The sequence below is a fragment of the Passer domesticus genome, chromosome 1 (assembly GCF_036417665.1).
Source record: "Passer domesticus isolate bPasDom1 chromosome 1, bPasDom1.hap1, whole genome shotgun sequence".
Classification (NCBI taxonomy): Eukaryota; Metazoa; Chordata; class Aves; order Passeriformes; family Passeridae; genus Passer; species Passer domesticus.
In genome coordinates this window covers 20255859-20281718 of record NC_087474.1, presented here as the reverse complement: position 1 = coordinate 20281718, position 25860 = coordinate 20255859, and the positions used below count along the sequence as shown (strand labels likewise).

Below are 25860 nucleotides of genomic sequence, written 5' to 3'. Positions count from 1 at the left end.
GTTAATGTCACATAACCCTTGACATTGCTACTAATAACGGGGCAAAGATGCTCACATGCCCTTGATGAAAACCCACTGAGGCCAAAGGAGTTTAACTCGCTTGAACACATAATTTAGCAATTATTCAACATCCTTATTTTAATAGGACATCAATTTTATCAGAATAGTCTGTTTTTACTTAAAATTTTTGAAGTAAAGTTTCATTAAAATTGCATTATTTCCATGTTTGTAACATCATGTATCTTTGAAATACATGACATTTCTGCTATTACTAGTAAGTTTTAACCCATTCTGTTTGACAAGATTTAGGATCCAGAGGTGTAGCTTTTTTTGAAATGTCTTACAGTGCATAAGAAAGATAAAAGATGATGCTCTTGAAGAATCAGTTTGCTACATACCAAGAAATAGGCAAGATCTTCCAGCTCTTCTAACCTTATTTCTATTAATTTCTGTAAACTTCCAGGTATTTCTACTAGAATTTTCTCACTTGCAAGTGCCACTGAACAGGCATTAGGAAGCTTGTCAATCTGATCCACTTCAGTGTCATGAATAAGTATGTTGAGCAATCTTTGCCAGTGAGGTGTTGTCAGACATTTAGTCGGCATTCTGGGCCATTTGGCCTTGAGGTTTTCCTTACCTCAAGGTCTTTCTGTCTTAGTTTTTACTCTTTCATCTTTTTTTTTTTTTTAACTTCAAAGATATTACTGAAAAGATGAAATATTTTTTGTGGACAGTAAACAATTTTAAGGACACAGATGACATAATGCATTTTGAAGATGTGAGGTGTCAGACAACCCTGTAGTCTGCTGCAGTAATATCCCATGGATTATATTACAAAATCCCAACATAACCCTCATACTTAGAAGTTGATCTTCAAGAGCTCAAGAATTCTAGGATTTCAGGGTGCTGGCAAGTCACTAAGGTGACTCAATAGTTAAAGAGTTTTAGGAATGTTCAATTTTGACCTAACCCTTCCTTCCCACTCACAACTTCCACAAAGAGTCCCTTTCTGACTGAGTATTTTGAGAATAACTGATCTCCTGCCAGAGCAGAATTGTTTTGCAAAACTGGAAATGGATCAGAGCAACCTTTTGAGATTTATGAAATTTGTACAAAGGGCTGGTATTTTGCTTTTGGAAGAACATTTGCCATCACAAATATGTTTAGACTGAAAAAACACAAGTCCTTTCACCTTTACTGGGCTTCCAGGAGAGCTGGCTTCAAAGATAAATTTAGGATTTAAGATTTCACTTATTCTAATCAAACAATGTTGCCATCTGTCTTTGTAATGCTCTACCTTTGTATGCCTCAATTTTAAGGGGATGGATTATTTTGTTCTAAAGTAGAAAACCCTTGAATGTGTTATGAACCCCACTGTTTTATTCTGCTACTTCTCTCTTTATGAAGCTTGCTTAGGAGTATCTGGTAATGGAATTTAGAGTAGTCCTAGAGTTGATTGTGAAGAGAAGAAGGATTAGTTATGCTGTGAAAATTCATAAAGAGACAGGCAAGAGTAGTAATGTTTTAGTGGCCACCAAATGACATTCCTGAAGTCTTCACACTGCTAGTGCTAGCATTTTGGGTGGAGGATGATGTGGAAACAGGGCTTTGGATTGAAAGTTAGTGTCTCTTGTGTTTGGTCTTCCTTTTCTCTTCCAGCCCAATGTTCTCCTGCCCCACTCCACTGCATCCCAATCACCCACAATATTCTTGTCCACTTCTGTCTGTATCTTGAGAATTTGCTTCTGCCTTGACACTAACTAGGAAACTACTAAGCAGGTAAGTGAAATTGCTGTCTTCTGTACAAGAAATTATTTGCCTTGAATTGGAATTTGTCTCATGCTTTGGCCCATCATTGCATCCCACCATCCCATTAAGAAAATTCCATTCCTCAGGAATGTTTTTAATTACTTTTACTTTTTAGGACTTTCATTAAATAGAATAAAACAAAACCTACAAGATCTTTTGGCCTTCTTATCTATGTCCTTCCCAGAAAATGTTTATAGTAATCTCTTCAGACTTCTAGTTCAAAGTAGTTCAATGTAGAAGGATCCTTACCAGGAAGATTCCTCTTTTCAGGAGGTCCATCACCTAGAGTTCAATTTTCAATGGTTTCCACCTCCCTGTAGTCCCAAAGAATCTCTGGGACTGCCTGTGGCCATGCAAGCAGATGACTCTATGAGACACCTGTCCTCACTCACTTTCTAAAGTTGTGTGGCTGATCTAAGGCTATCCCAAAGATCCAAAGAATCTTATTCTAATCCCAATCTCCAGTGATACGAGCCATTTGGTTCTTCTATCAAGGGTCAGACATGAACTGCTTCAAGATTAAAAGAGGCCAGGAAAGCCCCCCTCTACAGAGAGGCTGAAGATTGAAATATTGATCTTCCATAGGATAAACCTTAACTTAGTAGGTATTTTGAAAATACTAAAGAAATTTGTTTTGGTTTCTTTGCAAAGCTATAGGTCAAATATGAAATTCAAACAGTAGTAGTTTTCAATTAAAAGCTGTTATTTATTCCTGATATGTGCTTATGTTGTTGATTTGCTTGTTATTAGGACAGTTTTTATCTAAGTACCAATATTTGGATTACTTTCTTTTAGTTAAATATTCGTAGAACTTATGAATTTATGAGAAACACCACATTCCTCTGTAAGAGCATCCATAGCTGAACATTCCTGGATTTAATACTTCTGGGATTTCCTGGGTTGTTTTGTCATGACATAGGGACAAAGAATGACAATTGTGGAATTTTTTATCGCCAAACCTACTTTTTATCCTTATCTAGTGTTCATCATCACTTATTATGCAGTTCTGCTTTGTCCAAAAACAAGGCTACCATCATTCCATCTAATGTGTAGTATGATTTATAAGAGACTGTCTTAGGGAAATCTTTAGATTTAAAATAATAACTTTAAAGCAAAAGTTTATTCCAAACACACTTTCCTTGATATAAATTGTGATATAAACTGGTAAGACAACCCTTATGTACTCAAGATGAGAATCAGGCTGATGAAGTTGTCATGTAATATACATATATATACTATACATATATATTTTAAGTAGAGACGATACTAAAAGGGAGAGATAAACTGATCACATTATAGATTGGAATTCTCATTATACTAGTGCAACTTCTAATGAGATGATAGTGATAAATTAAGTCACTCTCACTTTCTTTGAGTGACATAAACCCCAAGTTCTAGCATAATTAATCTTTTAGAAAAACAAATGGTTACTTTTTCAGAGGCACAGTTCTGCCTCTTATTACACCAACAATTTCTTGTCCATGTAAATAATTTGGTTGATGTGCTGCTTATTAGGACACATTCTGGTAATTGAACAAATTTCCATTTGTTCCCCTTTATGATTCAATTAGATAAAAATCAGTAAATGCATCTGGTTTTCCCTTACGTTTGCGCCAGCCACCATGGGGTTCCCAAGATCACAAACCACCATTCTAGTTTCATTTTCCATCTTGTAATCACAGCTCAACACACGCAGTGCCTGCAACAAAAGGACACCAATATAGAGGTCAGAGATCACAGTGAAATGTATCCAGTTGGGAAAGTGATGCCTTTTTGACTGTGACCTTTCTTTTGATTTCAGACACCTGCTCAGAGCACTATCAAAACATTTAGTTGGTTATTGTCAGACAATGGGGGAAAACTGATGCCAGGGAAAAACAAACAGGATAGTTTCCCAGTACCTTAAGAATCAGGATGAGATCACTCTATGTCTAGTTTTACCACACTGCTTTGTTGTTGTGAATCATTCCTATAGCCATAATGACTCAACAGAGAAACAAAGAGTAGGCAAAACTAAGTGAGAAGAGTAGGTCTTACAGTAATTACAGTGTTATCCATCACAAGAAATCTCTCTAACGGATTTCTGTCATTGGCAAATCTCGAGTATGGATCAATTCTACATCTTTGTTTTCCACTTAGAATGTTAAATACTTCTGTAAAAACATAACCTGTTATGTGTGTTTACAAATTAGCAACAAAGGAGGTAGACTTTCATGTTATCAGATATAAAGGTTTTTGTTGTTTATAGCAATCTTTATCACTAGTAATATCATCTGTAAACAAAAGAAACTCTACAAATAGAGGTACAGCTATAAAACAGCTCAAGCTAGGATACAGAATGAAGCAAAGCAATAAAATATGGTGGGTTTGCAATAAAATGTGTTGGTTTTTTCTTCTGTTTTCCTCTGACATCTTCAGTAAATGAAGGCATTTCCATGTATGTGCAGAAGTAAACCAGCTTTGTAAAAGCAGGATGCAGCAAGTTGCATTACCTTTCTGCTCATTTGTGATTCTCACAGATGAAGCAGTGCGAATGAGTTCATGTCCTCTATATAAAAAGACCTGGGAAATATCTGTACCAATTTGTCCTATCTGAAAAATCTAGCATGGACACACTGTCCTTGAAACTTCCTGAGATTAAAAGAAAATAAAAGGGCATGTACTAAACAGAGCCCATGTGAAGCATGCCCTCAGCACACACCTCATTGTGTGCTGACATTTTTACAGTTTGCTAGGAGGAAACAAAAGTTTGTTACACAGCATGTCCAGTGCACTAATAGCCTTCCCAAGCCTCTCTAGGGTTGGGAGGGAAGCATTTTTACACTCTTTCCAGCTGGTTAATTAGAGGTGGGAAGCAACGCATGGGAGAAAAGTGGGTGTTAACACAGTTGGAATCAAATGTGTCTGGAAAATTGTCCATTTGATCTTGATGTGTGGGTTTACAGTTTTGCTTTTGTTGGAGGAGGAGGATTGAAACTGAGGTCTAAAAGTTGGAAATAAATACTCATTTGTATTAGATATTTGGCAGTTTCTTTAAAGATGCTGTATTATCAACCAGCACAAAGTAAATCAGCCCTTATCACATGGGGTTATTTTTTGTCCCTCAAAGGCTGAAAAAATATAGGAATTTTTCAAGGAGTTCCTCTGTAATCTGGAGGCTATGTTCCTAGACTAAAATGATTAATGCTGCAGAATTTATCTGATCAGCATCACAAAAGCTAATTTGTGCAGTATGAAGATGCGACAAAGGGTCAGCTGTGGTAGAATTCCTTCCATAATGAGATTTACGGTCTTTGTTTTTGCACTGATCATCTTTTTGAGGTGGTTAAATAAAAAATAGGAAAATTAAAACCAGGCAGGAAGCTAGCAAGAGCTGAGAGTTGTACACCTACTGTTGTCAGCATCATTGCTTTCACATGTAACTCAGCCAGATGGAAGGGTTTGCCACAAAGCCCTTCTACCTGGCATTGGTAGCAATTCACATTTCTCTAGCAACACACTTTTGGCAGTCTTGCGCAGAAGTAAAACCCCAGCAATTATCACATGTGCTCCCAGGGTGCATTTTAACTAGAAAGTGATTGGATGCTTTAAGTAATCCGGGCAGCCTGCAAACTTGAAACTTTTTTGTGGCTGTAGTGATGAATTACTAATTGATGCCACAACAGTTAAATGCAACAGGCTGGCAAGTAAAAAATTGCTCGTTCCTTTACCAACACCTTCCAATTTTATCTTCTGAGGAAAAGGGAATGGATTAGTTGATTTAATTAGTTGATATGGAGATCTTCTAGTTGATGTATATTTATGTATCTAGTTGATGTATGAAGAGTAATCTTTGCCTTCACCAAGCTCAAATCATGTCTCATCTAGCCAGCCACAATGTACCTAGTCTAAGAATTTCCATATAAGACAAGAGTGTTCAGGTCTTTTTCTCATTTTAAGAGTGTAATGCTTTAGTTCTGAAAGGCATGGGGAAAGTGGCTCAGAGCTTATCCACTGCAGTACCTGTGTTCTTCACCACTCAGCAGTTTCTAACCTGAGCAGAGGCAGTTCTGCCAAAATACATAATGCTTTTGGTGTGTAACAAATATATGTTAATGCTTTGTATTTGCCTGATTTATTAATTATTCCACAAGAATCCGGGTCCCAGAATTTGCTACTAAGGCAGGATTGAGCTGTTCAATATGGGCAGCTCTATCATGGAGCAAAGAATTAGTGCACAGTATTCAGGCAATAGCTGAGGGTTCAAACATACAGTCATGTTAATGACTGTTGTAGTGTAAGAATGTACCACACAGCAATATATATTGTCTCTGTATCTACTGCTGGAAATATGAGGCAATATAGGTGCTTATACTTTCTTCAGTGCAGCTAATTTCAGTAAATTCATGCCTACTGCATATGAGCAGTTATTGAAAGCCAATGGGTTTCCAGGAACTAGTGAAGCTGTGGTAATTTTCTCATTTCCTGGTTTCTGGATCTTCTAAGTGTTTCCACAATACAACTGAAAAACACACGTGATTTAATTTAAATTAATTCTATTTCAATTGTCAGCTTTTGACTGAAGGAAGTTTCAGCATCTGCAGGAATCAATGAAGCTCCAAAATCATGTCCCTGACCTCAAACTTTAAGATCACACCCATTCACTTGCCTCTCCACTTACATATCACATTTCTGCAAAAACGTTGATCTTTTGTGCAGTTGCACAGTATGTGTGCAAATTATGTAGAATAACACATTGTTAACATGAAATAAAATAAAAAAGCAGGGCTGGACAGGAGGCACTTAAGGTGTTTATCTATTAAGCACTTAATGTTTCTTTATTAGCTAGACTAAATCCAGAATAGCCCCACAACAGACAAATTCCTCTATGAATACGGTCAGTTTGAAATTATGACAGTGTAATTGAATTATTTGATTCTACAGATATTTCAGCTCCATCAGAAATTAATCAAGTGATTTATTCAGCTGATTCCATTTCATTTATTCTTGCCTTAGTCTACCTGATTTGTTGGCTCCGAGGAGAATCTTATCTCTGCCTTAATACCAGGAATTCTGCAGTTTGGAGAAAACCAGCTACTCAGAGAAATGTAAGCACAGATGCAACCAAGAGGAAATGCAATCCTAGAGGCAGAGCTTTAAGAACATGAATACAAAACACTCTACCATAAATCTACCTGTCTGCTGAAACTGGTTTGCATTAAATTAGGTAGATTTCAGGAGCAGTTACAGATGTCCCATTGTCAGGATACAACATAAACATAAAAATAAGAACTGAAATCCTGACTCCACTGCAACTCATATGAAAACTGTAATTTTCACCTCTAGTCCATGACTCCAAAAGTGCCTGCAGACCTTTTTTCCATATACCTCAGTGTTTACTGCATCCAGTGTGATTATTTCTTCTGTCAATAATTGTCTTGTCAGTTCAAATTGCTCAAAGCCCTGTAAGTTGAATGAATTGAGGTCCCTCTCATTTATACTCACTTATACTCATTGATACTATGACCCCTAAGAATTATGTAATCCTGGTAACAGAAGAATTTACATTTAGAAAATTTTAGAAGAAATTTAGAGTATCAATTTTTTCCAAATGCACATAGAAGTTAATATTTTAGTTTACTTAATGGAACCATAATATTGAAATAAACATAGTTTAAAGAAATATACATTTACCTTTTAAAAACAGTAGGAAGAATAAACTTACTTTCAGTGCCATTTGTAATCCTTGTGAAAGTCCTTGAAATGCAGAAAGAAAGACACTAAAAATTATGTAGCAAGTAGGACTAATGTTTTGATCCTTCTCAGAAAGAACATGATGACATCTTTTTGAATGAAGTATAAAAAGCAAAGAATGCGAAATAAATTATGTGTGGGAGTGAGCTAAGTAAATGTGGAGAAAAGGAAGGCAGTTTTTTATAAATCTACAAGGATTCAGAATTGGATTTGGCAGAAAGGCATTTTTATCTTCCCCAAAATCTGAAAAGAATGACGTAGTTGTATTGTGTTTCCTGGGTTTTTGTCTTCAAAAGAAAAAGTATTTTAACTTTAAAACTCCTTCTCAGCCCATTCTAGCTTCTCTTTATTCTTCCAAAGCACCAGGATACCCCATGTATTCTTTCCTTCCTTTCTCCATGAGTCTACTGTGTTGACACTAGAAAACAAAATTTTTCCTAAAAATGTAAAAAGCTCTGAATAATTTCTCTTCACTCCAAACCACAAAATGTTTTGGATTGGAAGGGACCTTAAAGATCATCTAGTTCCACCCACCCCCTATGCCCATTGTGGACAGATCAACTTCCACTAGACCAGGTTGCTCCATTCAACCAGGCCTTAAACATTTCAAGGGATGGGGCATCTACAGCTTCCCTGGACAACCTGTTCCAGTGCCTCACCACCCTCACAACCAAGAATTTTTCTTAGTATCTGATCTAAACCTCCTTTCTTTCAGTTTGAATTTATTCTCCCTTGTCCTGTCACAACATGTTAGTGTAAGAAGTCTCTCTCTGTTTTTCTTTTAGTCTCCCTTCATGTGCTGGAAGGCTGATGCAGCCCAGGACACATTTGGCTTTCTGAGCTGGGAGTGCATGTTGACATCTCATGTCCAGCCTCTTCTCTACTCCCATCCCCAGGTCCTTCAAATAATAGATATGTGCTAATACATGCTTGGGTTTTGGAATTAGTGTCTCCTCTGACACCTTGGTAACATCCAAAAGAACAGCAAAAGATTTCTAAAGAGGAATGAAGAAAAAAGGTAACCATCTGTAGCATATTAAAGAGAACTTTAGTTTTGTAGATTATAGTCCAAAAAACCAGAGGCTTTGCTAAGAGAACAAAAGGAACAGGCAGTTGGAAAAGGCTGGTGTCTTTAAGATATATTTCTGAGATGTGAGGTTGCGGAGAATTTCTATCATCTTTGATGACAGCATTACTTCTTCTTGGAATTTTTTTTCAAACGAGGATAGAAGCCTATTAATAAAGTCACTGACAGAAGGAGAATAAGGAAATACCTTGTAAGTTACTTTCAACTTCCTTAAAAACATTTGCCTTCAGAAAGGAAATTAACTTGCTTTCTCCCACTCTCACCCTTGAGGCCCTTTTGAACATTCCAGGCACTAAGAGAAAAAAAGCAGGCTCATGTTGCAACAGCCTGGGAGATATATGTGCAGATGAGGCAATTCAGACTTGCTGTCCAACAGAGAACACATGAACACTCCGCTTGTTTGCAGAATAGGGTTTCATCTTTGCTCTTAAAACAACAAACAGACCCAAAAAGAAAAAACACTGAATGTTCAGTACAGCTCAGCAGGACTTCAGTCAACATTAGTCCTTCTGTGAACACTGGCACATTTTACATTTTAATTGCATTTTTGGTCCATTCATAACATGAAAGAATTGACAACAAGGGAAAGTAACTTTGTCAAGTTTATACTGCAGTAATGTCCAACTATTCAGGATACTGGAGACTGGGACACCCTTAATAATGGTAAAACAGTGGTGTGCTGTGAGAAGAGACAGCAGTGTCCAAGTGTCTAGGGGTCAGCAGGGCTCATTAACTCTGACTGGAAGTTGGTACCATGGGATGCCAGGTTGGAAGCACTAAGGGAATTTGGCAGTATTACTTTCTGCTACTGGTATTTTTAACTGGTTCAATATCTGAATTATGTGAATACCTCTATTCCTAGAGAAATGTTACAGTATTTGTGTAGTATTATAAAGAAGTTAGTGGGAAGGAGCTGGGTTAATGGGAATGAATCTGAGCTGGGTCTGAACAGAATGTTCCTGTCCTTCCCATCTTTTGGAGGCATGGCTTATCTTTTCCCTGGGCTGTGCAAGCAAGGATAGCTGAGAGTTGATGGAATATCCCTTCTTGAAAAGAACATCTATGTGCTACTTTCAGCTGGCACAGTCTGTGTAGGTTATCCTTGCTCTCAATGTCTCCTTCGTTATCACTAACACCTTGATTTTACTTCACCTTGTTGTTGCGTTCGACCCCAGTGTAATCTGCTTCAGGTGGAATCTTTATGTGCAGCTCAGCTTCGTAGGCTCCTTCCCCATCATTCCTTGGATTTATTATGAGCATGACACAGTTTTCTTCTCCAATTATCAGCTGATCTGTATCCCTGTATAGAACATACTACTTGTCAGGAGTTAAAACATGCACAATTAGGATTTACATATGAATAAAGCAGAAGGACATTTTCCTCTCAGAGTGTTGTGGAAAACACTCTGTAAACACAAAAAAACCCATTTTCTATAAAAAATGACAGCATGAAAAAGTATACCAGCACCTGGGTAGAAAAGAGGTTAAGAGAAAACACCACTGTGGCCAAAATGGACTACCACAAACCTTGAAAGCAACGGGTAAAAAATTTACTTTCTAAACAGCAAGAAGCATTTAGTGGAGGAACCACTTGCCACGGGGGTCTCATGAGCATTGTTTTCTGAAGGACACAAAGCTGACAGTTTTCTAATCATGTCCATTGTAATACAAACAATGACAGAAATTCTCCTGAGACCTGCAATGGCATGTGCCCTTGTTTCACAGCTACAGACTGATTCTGACGAGTCGGTAACTCTCAGACATACCCCACTTGTCCTGCTTGGCATATTTCTCCCTCCACAGGAGAAACTGTTGCCATATTTTGAAAATTTTATTTTGAGATGAATTTACTTCACTGTATACTGAGTTCAGGAGAATTGTGTCCAAGTTCAAAGTCACTGGCACACTGAAATAGAAAACTTGAAACATCCTTTGAACAACGATTTGTATCATCTCTTGGTTTTCAGAGAAGCAGAGCCACTCCTAACAAATACTTGAAAACGATATTTTCTATGATAACCATTAAACATCATGAATGTAGTTTGCAAGTATATTTCTCCATTTCTTGGTTTTATAGCTGAAATGGATGCACAAATTAAAATCTGGAAATCAAGTAAGAGCGATTAACTACAGTAAACAACAGAACTGTGTTCTACATCATTCTGTTGCAACAGTTAGCAGTGTCTGGACTTTGTATATACAGCATAATGAATTTTATCTAACTTACGGCACTGCAGAAAGTTGCAAGTCAGGAATACATAAGTTGTCCTCCCCACAGTCAACAAGAATGTAGGCCTGTAACATTGCAAAATAAAAAAATATAATACAGTTAGTACATGCCTTAAAGTCCAAATCACTTAATTAAATATTGCTAACCTAAGTGTCTTAAATACCACTAGCATTGCTTTAGTGAATTAAATATTTTTATCCTTTCTGTAAGTTCTTTTTCATGTGGTAGTCAGAGGTTGGAGACTATTTAGATGGTCAAATATGCCCTTAGCAGAACAACATAATCTTCAGACCCTTTCCCACACTAACTTCGCTTACATATTCTAGAAGGCAATCAAAACTATGAGCACAAGAAAGTTTTGGAGATACTTGAAAGGCCTGTTGGTTCTAGTTTTATATTCAATCTACATTTTGTATTAATTAAAACCCTCTCATGTAATTTCTGGCTGTGATACTCTCTTTTAAAGAAGATGACACACATAATATTTGTAAATGCTTTCATGTTTATAAACAGAAAATGTGACATGCAAAACTCATACCTGCTCTGCTAGTGAGTTTTTCTGGTAATAGTTCAGTATTGGCTTCACAGTCAAACTATCTTCAAAACTGGACTCATCCAAACTATAATTGAAGTTTATATTGATGGGAGATAATTTATCTCTAAATTCTGTTTCATCCTGTGAGTAACAATACATAATAAAAACCAATTGTTTACTATGATTGTTTCAGTTAGTACAGTAAGACAATAGATTCAAATTTCTGAAGGTAAGATGTGGTCTTTATTGAAGGTAAGGCATGGTTCTTTGACAGATGCTGGCCAAATTCTGGCTGCATGTGGTGTCATTAGGAAAGCAAAGTGACTCACCAGCAATTGGAATGCCCAGAACACATTGCCTCCACAGCCTCCACATCTGAAAGAAGCTGGCTGAGCTGAGTAGACTCAGATATTTTTCAAAGCATTAGCCTAAAATGAAGCTGTTTAAGAGAGACACACAGAACCAACTCCTATCAGCTACTGCCCTCCTTCCTTTTGAAATGGAGGTGGGCCATGTGTGGATTTGTGGAGGTAATATTGCTGGTGTGTACCATAACCAAGAATTTATAAGAATTAGCAATGGTAAAATTCAACCACCTTTATTGTCTAGATATGTCCTTACATAGTGCTTGAAACGTCTCCATTTCACTTCCCACTGCATTTCTCGGATCAGACTTGGAATAATCTACTCCAACTGCATGAGGTAACCCCATCTGGAAGTGAGGAAGTGTTGATCCTTTCTCCTTTACAACTTCAATTCCATATTTTTAGTTTTTCCAAAAACACTTTAAAATATCTTTAAAATATTTTTTTTAAATGTATGAATTTTAGGCCAGTATTTCCGGCAAGGCTGCTTTAAAATCTTTTGAACCTGAATTGGCATGGTATTTAACATGATTTGTTTATTACTGCACTGTGAATACTATTAAAAAAAAAAAGGGATACCAAAAATGGAAAGCAATCTTCCATTTTTGTATCAGAAGATGCAGTATTTGGTCAGCATTTCCAGAACAGTGTGAAATGAATGTATTTTTACACAGAGAAATTCTATGGTCCTCAAAATTAGGCTTTCTTTTCTACTTATATTGACAAAAGATGAGCCAAAGATTAACACAGGGAATTTTTTCAAGGTAGCAGAATGCTCTAGACATTCTGAACATAGAGATTAAGTCTATCTTGTATCCCATTTCTGTAATTTTGGAAACTACTCTTCCTTTTCCAGTGACTCCTTTTTATTATTATCTTTAAATCCCTCATACTACTGAAACAATGATGAAAGTCCAAATTATTTTAAACAACTTACTCTGAGATAAACAAGGAAGTCCTGGCAATGGAGTTGCTTCTGTCTTTCTATCACAATGGAGAAGTAGTGATGTGACTGATGGTAATCAAAGAAGAGAGTCCTCTTAACAGCTCCTTTCTGTTTCAATGAATCTAACTGCAATTCACCTTTCAACACTAAAGGATACGAATAAATAAATTAGTTATTGTTTTAACAGAAAGAAAATAGTAAAGAATTCACCCTGTATTATAATTAATTAACCTCACCAAGTCTTTCAGGAAAAACTAATCCATGCTTTAAGTGCCTATCTGTTTGAAAGCCCACTAGGTTTTGATCTAAATTATGCAGGATGTAAAATTCAGACTTTTTTATTTCATTGACAGATCATATGTGTACAGGACTTCTGTTTCTTTAATTTATTATTTTTCCAAAACAGAACATTCTCCAGCAAGGTACATTGTTTGTTTTATTTAGAAAATGACTTAAACTGAAACAGAAATCCTTTGAGTGAGTAATAAATAAATAAATAAATATATATATATATATATATATCACTCCTATTGTCTTTCCAAGTGTAGGAAAAAATACATCTGAGATGGAGCAGGACTAGAGTAAATTACAGGAATAGAAAACATTTCTTACCTATCTGATCTGAAATACTTTGACCTTCAAAATCTGCGCAGACTCTTACAGTAAAGCTACATATAAAAAAAGGAGACGTAATTCATTATTAGCAGAAAATGGACTGAGCTGGGAATCAACAGTTCCCAAGTCATATCTTTTAAAGTTTTATTTTAATTTGCTTAAAAATATGTTAATTGAGATTGCATCTAGCTACCTATGATATTCCCTAATTATGTCAGGAAGTCTCCTAGGCTTCACTAATAATCACAGAAGACAGTCTCTGAATACTTCCTGGCAAAGGTATGGAGAAGATTCTCTGGTCCCAGCAGTTCTTGAGAGAGTCCATGGAGATGACCTTTCTGACATTATTGCCAAAGCTGGATTTTTTATGCTGAGGTTCAGAAAACCACCTGTGTAAGAGGCTGTCTGCAGAAACACTTTCTGGTTCATCATGGTCAAATCAGAAAAATCTTAGAGCATATTGTCAATGCTCAAGGTCTTTTCCAGCAAATTAAAACACTCAGGATACCGATGTGTTCTGCTGGCATTACTGTAAGATTTTCGTGATTTCAACAGACTACAGTTAATTCCAAACATAAACCCTAAATTGTTAGATTTTTCTGGCATCAGACTAACCAAACTGTATTGCATTTAATTTGTTAAGTTTTGCAGAAGTGGCATATACATTATCTAAATGAAAGCACAGAGAAATTGGGGATTCATGTTCTTTATCTTGTATGCCAAAGCAATGCATTCTACAAAAAGCAACACAAGTTAATTGTTTTTAATTTGCCTGTTCTGAATTTATAACAAGCTCTTTTGAGCCTAGAAATACATCACAACTGTCACAATTACACAAATGTCACCTCAATCATAGGACAGTCCTTTCCCATAAGAAATATTTCTGTGCAAGACTGGCAACAGATTTGCAGTTATATTCAACAACTGATAAGAGAAACCTTTTTTAGTTGTATTGCCTGATGTCTTCTAATCCAAACTTTTAACTTACATAAAAATTAATTTTAAAAATCCTAAAAAAGTAATGATTATAGACAAGTTTCACTTTGTAAGGAATCTATGCAAGTTTTATAAATATTTAACTGAATTGCATTTTGAAAAAGTTTTCACAAATTACTCTGGATGGTATGAGAAATAGTATTAATTATGCCTGTTGATGCAATTAGCAGAGTGTACTTCTCTGAGCAGCAAAACAAGAAATCTGTCAAGAAATCTGGAAAGATGTTCTTGATTTTTGATTTCTGCTGTCATCTGCCACGTAGACTTAGTTCTGCATACCATAATTCCTAATTAAAGCATATATAACGTAACAAAATTGCTCAGGTGCCAGATTCTTGCAAGAGTCTCTGATTACCAATCATTCTTAATGAAAATTTTCATGGCTTCATAAAATGTTTTTGTTTGCATATGGAAAACAAATTGTAGGTCAGCATTAAAATCAGCTTGAGTTAAATTTTAAAAAATGCATTATTCATTGATCTTGATCTCCTCACTACTGTTATACTGTATAATAATGTTCCCATGCAGTGGACATAAAACCACTAACATAACCTTTAAATCAACCCCTAATCCCATTCTAATTGTATGTTTGTTTCCTCTGGCAGAGGCAATGAAACTGTCACATCTGGCATATATGTCACTCTCATGACCTTAACAGAAAATTCTTTCATTATTTCTTGAGAAACAAGAACGGCATAATGCCATTAATCTCTTCTAAACTGTAGCCTTCAAATAGTCATTCCAGTCCATGCAGAAAGTGCAAATTTTTAATATTCTTACTTCTTTACAATTATGAATCAAGACAGGAAGAACCAATTATTTCCAAATACACAGGGACTAAATAACAAAAATTAGGAAATCTTGTGTAATTGCATGAATGCAATTTAGACATCAGACTTCACAGGCCTCACATGTCAGAGTGTAAGAGGGTATTTCCTCAAATGTAAACTCAAGAGCTGCCATTGTATTAAACTCAGTTATCTTGCTTTGGAGGAGTCACATAAATTTTGCCCTATCATGTTTGGGAAAAGATTGCATTAAAAATGCAGCTTGGAATGCTTTACTTGTTAAACACAACAATTTCAGTGTATGCTTTATTTAATGCAATGAACAGAATAATTCATAATACATATTTGATAATTGAAGTCATGTTCTCAAATATTACTGCAAGAGTCAAGATATACTCTTTCCACTCCAAGCAGAGCATGTCAAAAAGGGAATGGCAGACCAAAAAAGCAAAAATCTTGAGTGGATAATCTCCCACACTCTGGCCACACAAGAGGAAAGACTATGGTTTTAGCAGAATTCTGCCACACATTTGTGATCTTATTACTTAGTTCGGAAATAGTGCTAAAGGCATCAAGGATTTCAATGGCAAACCTAGATTAATTTAGATTCACTCATATCTTCAACAGCAAGATTCTGGGGAGATGTTGAGGGGTGTTTTAGCATCAAGAAAAAGAAAAGCAGAGGGAAAGACAGACCACAAAAGAGTCTAAAGAATTTATAGAGATTTGAGATCTCACTCCTAGGCACAGTAAGAAAAAGATAGCTGAGATTTGGAGCTTGCTTGTAGGGGCCATCAACCAAACAACACAATTAACAATCAAAGGAAGAAAACTTCAGCAAGTAAGAAACAAATAGTGGATGGAAGTAGTCCATCATTCTGAAGCATACAGACTTTTTATGCACTACTGATCTTCCCTCTCTGAAGAGATCCCCACATCACATTTATTCTGCTGTGTCTGTCATCACTTTGAGATTATGCTTTTTTATTGAAATAGAATTGAATAAAATACTATTTTATTCAAATAGTATTTGAATGTAGTTACAAAATAGAGGGAAAGCCTTAAAACTGAACACACTAGCTTTTCCTGACAATCGTGGGGCAACAAAGCAGTTTGTTTAAAATAATTTTATGCTTTTCAGGTAGGCAGAAATTATTTTTACAAGAAAAAGAAACTTGAAAATATTCCTTTTTTCAAAACTACTCTTGGCACAGATGGGAGCAGTCTCTTAAAAAGTTAACCCTAATAAAATTAGCTACTGTCACCAGAAGTGGTGAAAAGTTAGTTACCCATATATAATATTTTCTAGACTGCACTTAGTACCAGAAAGAAATTATTTTGGTATGGCTACTCTAGCAACTGAAAAAAATTAGAAAACTTACTTCAGGAGGTGAAAAGCAAGGCATTAGCAAATCCTACCAGATGTCATTTGTCATTGCTAATGATTTCTTTAGCACCCAGGTTTGCAGATGGAGAGGAAGAATGGATAATGCCTTAGCAGAAAGGCAGTGTAAGCTTTAATGTTCTGGGATTCCATTCTGTGTGAGGCTGATACCCAACCCGCAAGGTCACAGACCTCCACAGAAGAGAAGAAGCTGTTATTGTTTACTGATGAACGACATTTAAACAAACAGTTCCCTTTTCAAGTACAATATGTAAAAGCAAGCAAGTCAATACACTTCTATTACAATGCACTAATACTTGCCCTGATTTTAGATTTTGTTATGGCCAAGTCTAATCCAGTGACCAACACAGAGTTTTAATGCTGAAGGCACCACATGGCCAAGCTACATCGCATGGCCAGGCTGCAGGAGCACTAGGGCTGCTAGATAAAACAAGTGACTGCCCTTTGGATCTTTCCAGGGCTACTGAAGCTAAAACCTGGCACAGAGGTCTCCTGTACAGCACCTCAGCTGTGTTGGTGGCAAGTGACACCACCTGCCTACCCACTCTGACCAGCCCTAAGAAGTGACATATCCATCTTCTGACTCTTGGCCATAAGGCTTTGCTGTCCCACCCATGGAGCCAGGCTGGCCAACAATCTTTGGAAAATCTCACACAAATTCATCTCAACAATGGCCCCTAGGCCCATTTGCATGGGGCACCAATCACATAATCTTTCAAATTAGGTCAATGAGAAAAGAAAATAACAGCAGTAGAAAGGAGCAAAAGTAAAAACATCGTCTAACCTATGCAGCTCTGAACTGCTGAAATATTATTTTGGGAGTTTACATCTTCAATAGGAATTTTGTATTCAGCTTTTTTTAAAGTGTATGTAGAAATGTCTCATTTACTGAATCTAGCTGACACACAATCATAAATATTTTATTACTACTTTAATAGTAAGAAATTTGGAGATAAAGGAGCTACATTTTTTTTTCCAAGTATTTTTTGATAGTAGGAACTTGAAAAATCAGAAATTTTAAGCTCTCTGCTTCTGGTTTTACTGCGTTTACAGAAGCTGGATAGCCTACAAGGCACATTTCAAATCAGACATCCAAACATGAAAAGCATTTACAAATAAAAAAATATAGTCTACAAATACAAAAATAGAAACATAGAAATATATATATATATAAAAATATATTCTACAATATATGCTACATATCAATTTTTTCACATAATTGGACACTTCTACACAACTTTTGGTAAGTCAGGCAACTTTTCTGACTTATTGCTCCTCTACAAAATGGAATTAACAATATTCACCTTAAATTAGTGAGAGGTGAGTAAAAAACTTTTGTAGATGCAATTTAAGAACAAATACATGAGGTAGCTAGTGAATAATCAGACCTCAGATGGTAATAAAAACACCAATGCATGGATAAATTAGACCTCCTGACAGCTAGAGCCCAATCTTGAACATAACAAACTACATGATGTGGAAAGAGGTTTTGAAAAATGAAAATATTTAATTTCCATTTTTTTTACAGGTATTCACTTGCATGTTTCATGCTTAGAGGAAAAAAAAAAGTCTTTTTCTATATTCTTTAATATCTTCAAAGTTGCAGAATTTGTTACAGATTTGCTAGTATTGGGAACTGAGAAACAGCCACATTTTACACACAACAGAGAATGAATAATATGCTTCTAGAAGTTCAGGACAATTCTTCTTGAGCTGTGCATAAAAATGACTTTTTGTGCATGTTTCCTCTGCTGCTTCAGCTTTGCAATTCATATCATGGCAGAAATAATATTTTCCTAATACTTGGAAACGTACAATAATCCACATTATTCATGCACACACACTTCCTGAAGCTTTTCTGGTAGGAGGTTTCCTTTCATTCTAATTATGCAGTGTCAGTCAGTAGAGTTTTATACAAGTTGCACAGCTGGCTAAGAGATACAGAAATCTGTCCCATGGGACTGAGGAATTCTTTGCCTGTTGGAGTTTCCCTACTAATTGTTCTCATATGTACAATACAAGCTTATATCAACTAAGGAAAAAAATTACAGTGTGGAAAATAGCAGCTGCTCTTCAGTCATTTCATAACATGAACTAAATCTTTAGGGAACATTATTTTAGAATAAAGCAGACAGAAATTAAATTATGCTCCTATTAAAGCTTTTGTAGATATGAACCAAACTTCTGGCTTATTGTAGCAGAGAATAAAAAACTCCAAAAAATGTGTTAAAGGAGTATGCATTTCTTTCTTCTTTTTCTAAACAATATCTCAGACCAAGAATATTTTTTAAGATTTTTTAATGTTCTTCCTCTTGTGCAAAAAACCCCATCTTTTTTCTTTCAATTATCTGTTGTTAACTGTTAAAAATCTTTTTTTTATTATGACATTAAGCATTTTTTAAAAGTCTTAAAATCTGGAGTTGTGAAACAACATAATTTGGATCAATGAACATGCTTCAGCCAAGTGTATGTATTTAAATTATTTTTTTTTACATCAACTGTTAAAACAAAACTGTTAAAACAAAAGATAATTGAATAAAAAAAAATTCCAGAAAGGCCAAAGCTTTCTAAAGTTCTGGTTTTGCATAGTTCCACCACATACCTTCTACATTGCTCTGTAGATGGGGAATTTTCTATACTGGATGTAGAAATGAGAAACATGATAAAAGATATGAGAAGCCCCATAAAATGCAAAAGAACAATGCAAGAGTGAAAATCTCTTGACAACCCCATCCCATATGCTTTGGAAGCCCACATATTTACTGGCTTATGTGTATCAGAGTTTAGTTGCTTTTAGACCATCCATGGTTCTTAAATGAGCTGCTTGTCATGATTATGTTTTACAGTTCATATTTATTAATTAATTTTTTAAGATTCTTTAAGATTCTCTTGACGAATCTTACATTTGAGATGATTTTTAGGACTTATCTCCTTTAAAGAATGTGAGGAAATCCTCTGACCATCTTTGGTTTAAAAACAAAATTTCTGCATTCATGTTATCTTCTGGAGTCCTCCTTTACACCTTAATATTGTTTTTGTCCAGCCTACATCCTGGCAGGCTTCCTGCTTCTAATGTTTTTACATCTTAGAAATCTGTTCCTCACAGACTCTCTGGCAAGACTTACTACGATTTTATATTCAACTTGCACGTGTTTATGTTGTGTTTTGATTTTAGTTTCCTCATTTGTTATGATTTCCACTTTTAAACAGTATCTTATGTATTTGTAATAGCCTCTTTTGTCAACTGTTCCTGGGGTCCTTTCAAAGTGACTTTTTTCTAGTGCAGTAAAAGTGCCTTTATGTGGTGTTATGTGCTGTTAGATAGCCTCCAAATCTCCTGCAAGCGTTTGGTACTTGTAATTGATCTTAAATTGTTTTAATTAGCTCCAAGGTGTTTTTTATGTTGGGTTGCTGTTTTTGTTTTGGTTTTTTTGGGTTTTGTTTGTTTGTTTGTTTGTTGTTGTTTTTTTTTCCTATTCAAAGTTAAATGCTACTGTGGTTAAGGGTTTCTCTTTTAAGGATGGTTGAAACATTGTCCTGTGTGATGTGCAAAAAAAAACTTTCCTCTGACAAAAGACAGCCAGAAACAACATCCTGTGAACTCCTCTCACAATGGCCAGCCAGATACCTTCTCTCTTCCACAAAGGACAAAGATCTGTCTTTCTCCAAGAGAAAATTGTGGGCCCACTAGCTCTGCATCACTCTCACTGTTACATTTTGTCAACAAATAGATAACTGTTTATATGTTTTGTCCATTTTAATTTTTTCATGTTTCATTTATCTAAACATTGCATATAACTTTACAGCTTGCCCAGGAGCTGAGCATCCTCCTGTGCAGAAGGAGGCTCAGTGTATCAAAGGACTCAACTTTTACCTACCATACTTATTTAGACAATCTGCTAAGTACTAGAAAATACTCAAAAGATTTCTATGTAGGGAGGTTTTGTTGTGCTCAGAGCATGTTTCAACATTTTGAACTTTGAACACATTTAACAAAAAGCGACAATAAAATTAAGGAATGGGAAGTTATCTGAGAAAGAGGGTAAGGATATTTTTTGAGTAATCACGGACTTACCAGGCCACCAAAAGCTGAGAGTCGGGGAGCTGACAGGTTTTATTGTCTGGATTCACAATCATGGGGTTCAGAATTAGATGAGCATTCACTGTCACAACAGGTCTGGCTCTGGGGGACAGAAATAAGGTTCACCACGTTCAGAAGGAGCACATTAGTACCTAAGTTGCAGCAGAGAAAACACTGAACTGAGTTGGCTGCAAAGAAGCCAGAGATGTAGGGTTACTTGGGAAAACACAGTTTTGTAATATTGCTTATAGCCAAAAAACCTTTTCTTTTTTTCCCCATCAGAATCCTACTGATTCACAAAAAAAAAAAAAAAAAACAAAACAAAAAAAACCCAAAAAAACACCAACAAAAAAAAACACCTCATGTTAACACATCACAGAAACAGTACCCTATGGTTAAGCAATAGATGTGTCCCAGGACTGAGGCACATCAGACACATTTCATCACACTGAGTTTTCTCAAAGGGACAGAGTTTGCCTTTTTGGGTTTTGTAGCAGTCCTTGGGCCATCTTGCAGATTTATTTTGGACTGTCTCCTTTAATAATGATATATTCCAACTTACTATGTCTGTTTCAAGACTCTTAAAAATATAAACATGATTTGGTTAAAGTAGAAGTAGAAGTTGCTGAAGACTATCTTGGGCCAAAAATGAAGTAAACTCTGTCTGACATTTCTTGGAGACAACTGACTGTGTAAATCAGGAATAATCACCAGTAAATTGTGCTGAGTACATGAATATACAGTTGTGGTGACAGAAACCATCCTTCTAAAGCTGTTATTAAGTGAGAAGATAATCAATAACTGCAAGCAGTTTAGAAGACAAATAATAAGTATGTGTCCAGATTCTGATTTTTTAAGACAGCAATACTATTTACAGTAACTTACATCATCACAGGTTTCTTTCCTGATATTTTAATCCACATCTGAGCTTTTATGATTACTTCTTTATATTACTTCAGCAAGACATTAAAAAATAAAATTACTCTCTTCACTTTCATGCAACAGGGAAAACCTTTTTTTTGCCTAGAAAATGTCAGTAATAAAATTCTATTTCAACAGTATGGCAAGTTGCATATTTGATACTTTCTGGCTAGGAAATGGCCTCCTGCTATTCACTTTATTAAATTACAAAGAACATATTTTATTGTTATTGAAAATACACAGTGGATCTAATTTTTCAATGCTTTATCCTGTGCACTCCATGGCATTGCAAAGTACTTGCATGATTCTTCCATAGCACAGAAGGAAAATCAGGACTTCTCACTGCACCTACAGTGTTAGCTGAGATGAGTGAACATTCCTATTTTACAAAATTCTTATGCTCTCACAAACATTCAGTTGGGAAGTAGAACATGCCTTTTCTCAGTCAAGTGCTGTTGGGAATACAGACAACAAGAAGCCAGACAAGAATCAGAAATACGACTACAGGTTGTAGCAATGGATGGTGAATACTTAAATTAAATGAGCTGTCAGCATGGTTGGACTAAGAGCATTGTCAGATTTTATGTAAATGTTTATGTATTTGGTAGATTTAAATTTTACACCTAATCAAAAAGTGCATTTACTGAAGCTCCATAGTCAGCAGTAACTTTTTGTTTTGTTAAGTGGGATCTTGTGCATTTTTTAAACTGACGCTAAAAGTAGCAGTCTTTATTTTCAATAAATGGTTCATGTCTTAACATACACAATCTCTGAAGACTGGTCACTTTAAAATTTCTTAGTAGCACCAATTCCCCAGGAAATAAATTAATTTTCAACCCGAAGTCTTTTAAATTTCTTATTTAAAATTAACTAAAGAGTCAAACATTCTAGAAGCTGCTTGAGCAAAGCCTAAGCATGAAAACTTTCATTGAAAATTACAGGTTTTGAGCATGGGAAAAAAACATTTGTTTCTCAAAAGATGTTTAATTTATCATCTCTAATGACCACCTTTTATACACTGCAACAGGGAAATAGGAATTTGACATTTTTTAATTTTAATACTTCCCATCAAAGCCATGAAATATCAAATCTATTGTATTTACCACATACCTGTAAACAACTGCTTTTCCAGCTCCGAATGCACCCACAATTAAATCTGGAAAAACCAAAATGGTTTCAGAATAGCTATAGAAAAATCTCTCACACATTTTTTCCCGTAATAAATTAGATTATTTACATTAACACTGCAGTAACATAAAATATATATGGTAATTCCTTTCTAAGCAGTTTTCTTCACAAGCGTACCTGAAGGAAAACATTCCACATGTCAGAGATGGTGTCACAAATGTCTCAGTTGTAACCAGTAACTGCCAAACTATTTAACACAATGTTACCCACACCACGATCTCACTTCTCTCCAACTTGTATTATAGGAGACAAAATGTCATTAAACTCTATGTATTTTATTCCAAATCCTTAACTGTCCACTAAATTAAGAGCTGCAAAACAATTTCTTGCCAGTTGCATATAAGCCATGTTGAAATTTTATGGTGTTCTTTCTTGACAATCCTTCCATTCTGCTTTGTGTTTTAAGTGATTTGTTGATTAATTTAGGCATTACATCTCTGTGCAAATAAACACAATGCAAGGTCAGAGGATGGCTGATTTCATAGCCTCTAATGTTTCCAGCATTGTAGCAATATGTGAAAAGGCTTACAACAGTTATCCATCTAAAGCTGTAATTTTCCCTGACAGATGGAGTCAACAACACAAGTGCTATACTGGGACTTGGGCATGTCTCTGTCAGTGGTCACTGGCCTGGGTTTGGGAATCTACAGGCCAGAATATTTCCTCTTTTGGCCTGGAGTCCCTATCTAGATGGGGAGAAAGATCCAGACTGGCTTGCTGGATCCATTCAGGCCTGCTGGAGAAAAACTGGAGCCAAGCCATGAGGAAAAGGATCAACTTTCCTCCTGCCTCTGCCTTTGGAAAGAGCTTTGTTTCATTTTCAAAGCCCCCAGAGTCCATCTGGGCACAATTTTCACTCCACTACTGCTATCATTCAACATGACTGACATGTATCCAATTCAGAAGACTGAGCCTTACAACAGACTTTGCAGTGGTACAGACTGGCAACCTAAATTGATCTAAATAAGTTAATTAAATGAGTATTTGGGCTTGTAAACAAACCCTTACTTGCTGCTTCTATAGTTGGAGCACTGGTTTGCTTAAGAAGCCCTGAAGTCATCGAGCATGCTGCAAATACCAAGCTTTGATGTTAATTATCTGGATGGGATGGGTCCAGGGCTGGCAGTGTATTTTCCAGTGCTCCTCTGTCCTTCAGATGGTCAGGATTTCACAAAAAAGTATAAACAAATACTTCACATGGGCAACAGCCAGTCCTTCACTGAATGCCATTAATTAATGTCCTATTAGGAGCAGACATGGACAGTTTATGGGTTTGATCCTCTTTTTGTACAACATTTACATTTTTCTAATTTCATTGGCCTTAGAGAAATATGTTTCAGGGTCATGAACACTTTAAATAGCAGAAGAAAATAAGTGTTTTTATCTCCTTTTTGGGACATTTGTATGTGGTATTCTTTAGTAGCTTTTATAGACAACTTGCCCACAGTACCAAAAGCAAAAGATGTTTTCCTCTTAAAGAAACAACTAATTGAGACAAAACCACCATGAAGGCTGCACCACACACAAACAGAACTTCTGGCAGCTCACTTATAGTGGCACCCACAGCAACACCCCAAAAAATTTAATATTTTGTTGATTTTTATTTTGCTTGTGTTCGAAGGATTTTTTATGAGTCTTGTGTTTGGGGGGGTTTTCTTCTGTTTGTTATTTCTTAAGGAAAAAGAAACATTATGTTATGAACAGAAAGTAGAAGACAAGACGGAAGGGGTTTCTGTTCTGGTCTTCCCAGCTGGGCACTTTTTGTGAATTCTATAACAGACTTAGGATATGTACTGGTTCATGCCAGGCCTGATAACTCAAAAGGTTTCAGGGTTATGTTGTGAGGGACAAAACAGGTAGATATCCAAGACTTATTCAGACCTTGGCCTAGTGATGATTTCATAATATACTTTTTCATTAAAAAAATAAAGACTAAACACACAACTTAGCTAAGCTTAAAAAAATGCAGCCCGTTAGAACCCGAAGGTGAGAAGAATGAGTCTGTCAGACACAGCTGGCCTCACTAGTGTGAGCAAATGCAATTTCAGTATGTACTGCTGTGCAAAGGTACCCTCTATCTTGGCATCTCCACTTAATATTACAGAGGATTTTGTACATCTGCTGAATGGTTTAAATCCTGGGTTTTTTTGGTTAGAGCCCAGCTTATTTGAGGACAGAGGGTGATGGGTCTAGAGGAGCAAATATAGGCCTCAGCCACCAAAAGACTGGTTTTCCACGAGCAATTTTCTTCATTGCCACTTCAGCCAGGTTTGGAGACACAGCAAACAGGATGAGGATCCTTAATCATGGCACCACCACATAAGGCCTATTTGAGACTACTTTAAGGGCAGCCAGGACTGTGCTCATTCTGCTCTTATTTGGAGGCTCTCACTTTTACCCCAACATGTCATTTGTTTTCTGGTCTAAGCAATGCTTATTCTTGATCTGAAGAGCTTGAATGAGTGAAACTACTGAGTACAGAAAGTGGAATTAAGAATGAATATGCAAAAAATCCCTCCATATTTATAGCCAGTAGTTACTCCTACAATCTAGTGTAAGGACAAAATGATTTGATTATATATACAAACAGAGCATTAGCTGGAAGATTAATTAGAGATTTTTCTTTGCTTTGTCTTGTTCTGTTACAAAACAGTAATTTCACTCTTCCTTCTTTCATTGCTTTGTGGGGTGCAACTCCTATACCCATAATTGGAAAAAATAGTTTTTGATGTTGATGTAAATGCATAAGATTTGAATGCACATCCAATCCGAGCACTTTTATAAGCAGAAGTTTTGAATTTGTTGAATGTTCCATAGAAGAAAAGTTACTAATAATTTCTATGAAAAAAAATGCATGAGATGCCTAAATTATCTGAATTTTGGCAACTTTCCCCTTCTAAGAATAGAACTTTTCTTTATTAATTCTTGTAAATGCTACACATGCAATGTCACTGATGAAAAGGTCGCTAGCTGAAAAACAAGGTTTTAACAAGTAATTACAGAGCAAAAGAAGCCAGCTTAAAAAAAACCAGCTTAACTCCTTACAACCCTTCCAAAGAGAGCCTGAAGAAAAGTCTGTGCTTACTCCTTTGCATCAGTGAGGGTTTTTTAAGCTCAAATCAAAACATGTGATTAAAACATAAAAACAAAGACGTGTAAGA

The 25860-nt window shown here is 36.0% G+C and overlaps 1 protein-coding gene across 3 annotated transcripts in view; it reads right to left on the bottom strand.

The window, feature by feature from the left end:
• The window catches only part of ITGA8 (integrin subunit alpha 8), a 113047-nt gene that overhangs the window by 47929 nt on the left and 39258 nt on the right, over window positions 1–25860 (bottom strand). For all 3 annotated transcript variants that reach the window (XR_010356243.1, XM_064408898.1, XM_064408889.1), the window contains exons 14-21: window positions 22622–22667; window positions 20585–20692; window positions 13318–13373; window positions 12697–12851; window positions 11398–11535; window positions 10857–10924; window positions 9782–9929; window positions 3416–3508 (exon numbers count right to left, since the gene is read on the bottom strand). Coding sequence is in view for 2 of the 3 variants with exons in the window: in XM_064408898.1 (XP_064264968.1) it covers window positions 3416–3508; window positions 9782–9929; window positions 10857–10924; window positions 11398–11535; window positions 12697–12851; window positions 13318–13373; window positions 20585–20692; window positions 22622–22667 (812 nt within the window). In the remaining variant the exon portion in view is untranslated. The remainder of the gene's footprint in view (window positions 1–3415; window positions 3509–9781; window positions 9930–10856; window positions 10925–11397; window positions 11536–12696; window positions 12852–13317; window positions 13374–20584; window positions 20693–22621; window positions 22668–25860) is intronic.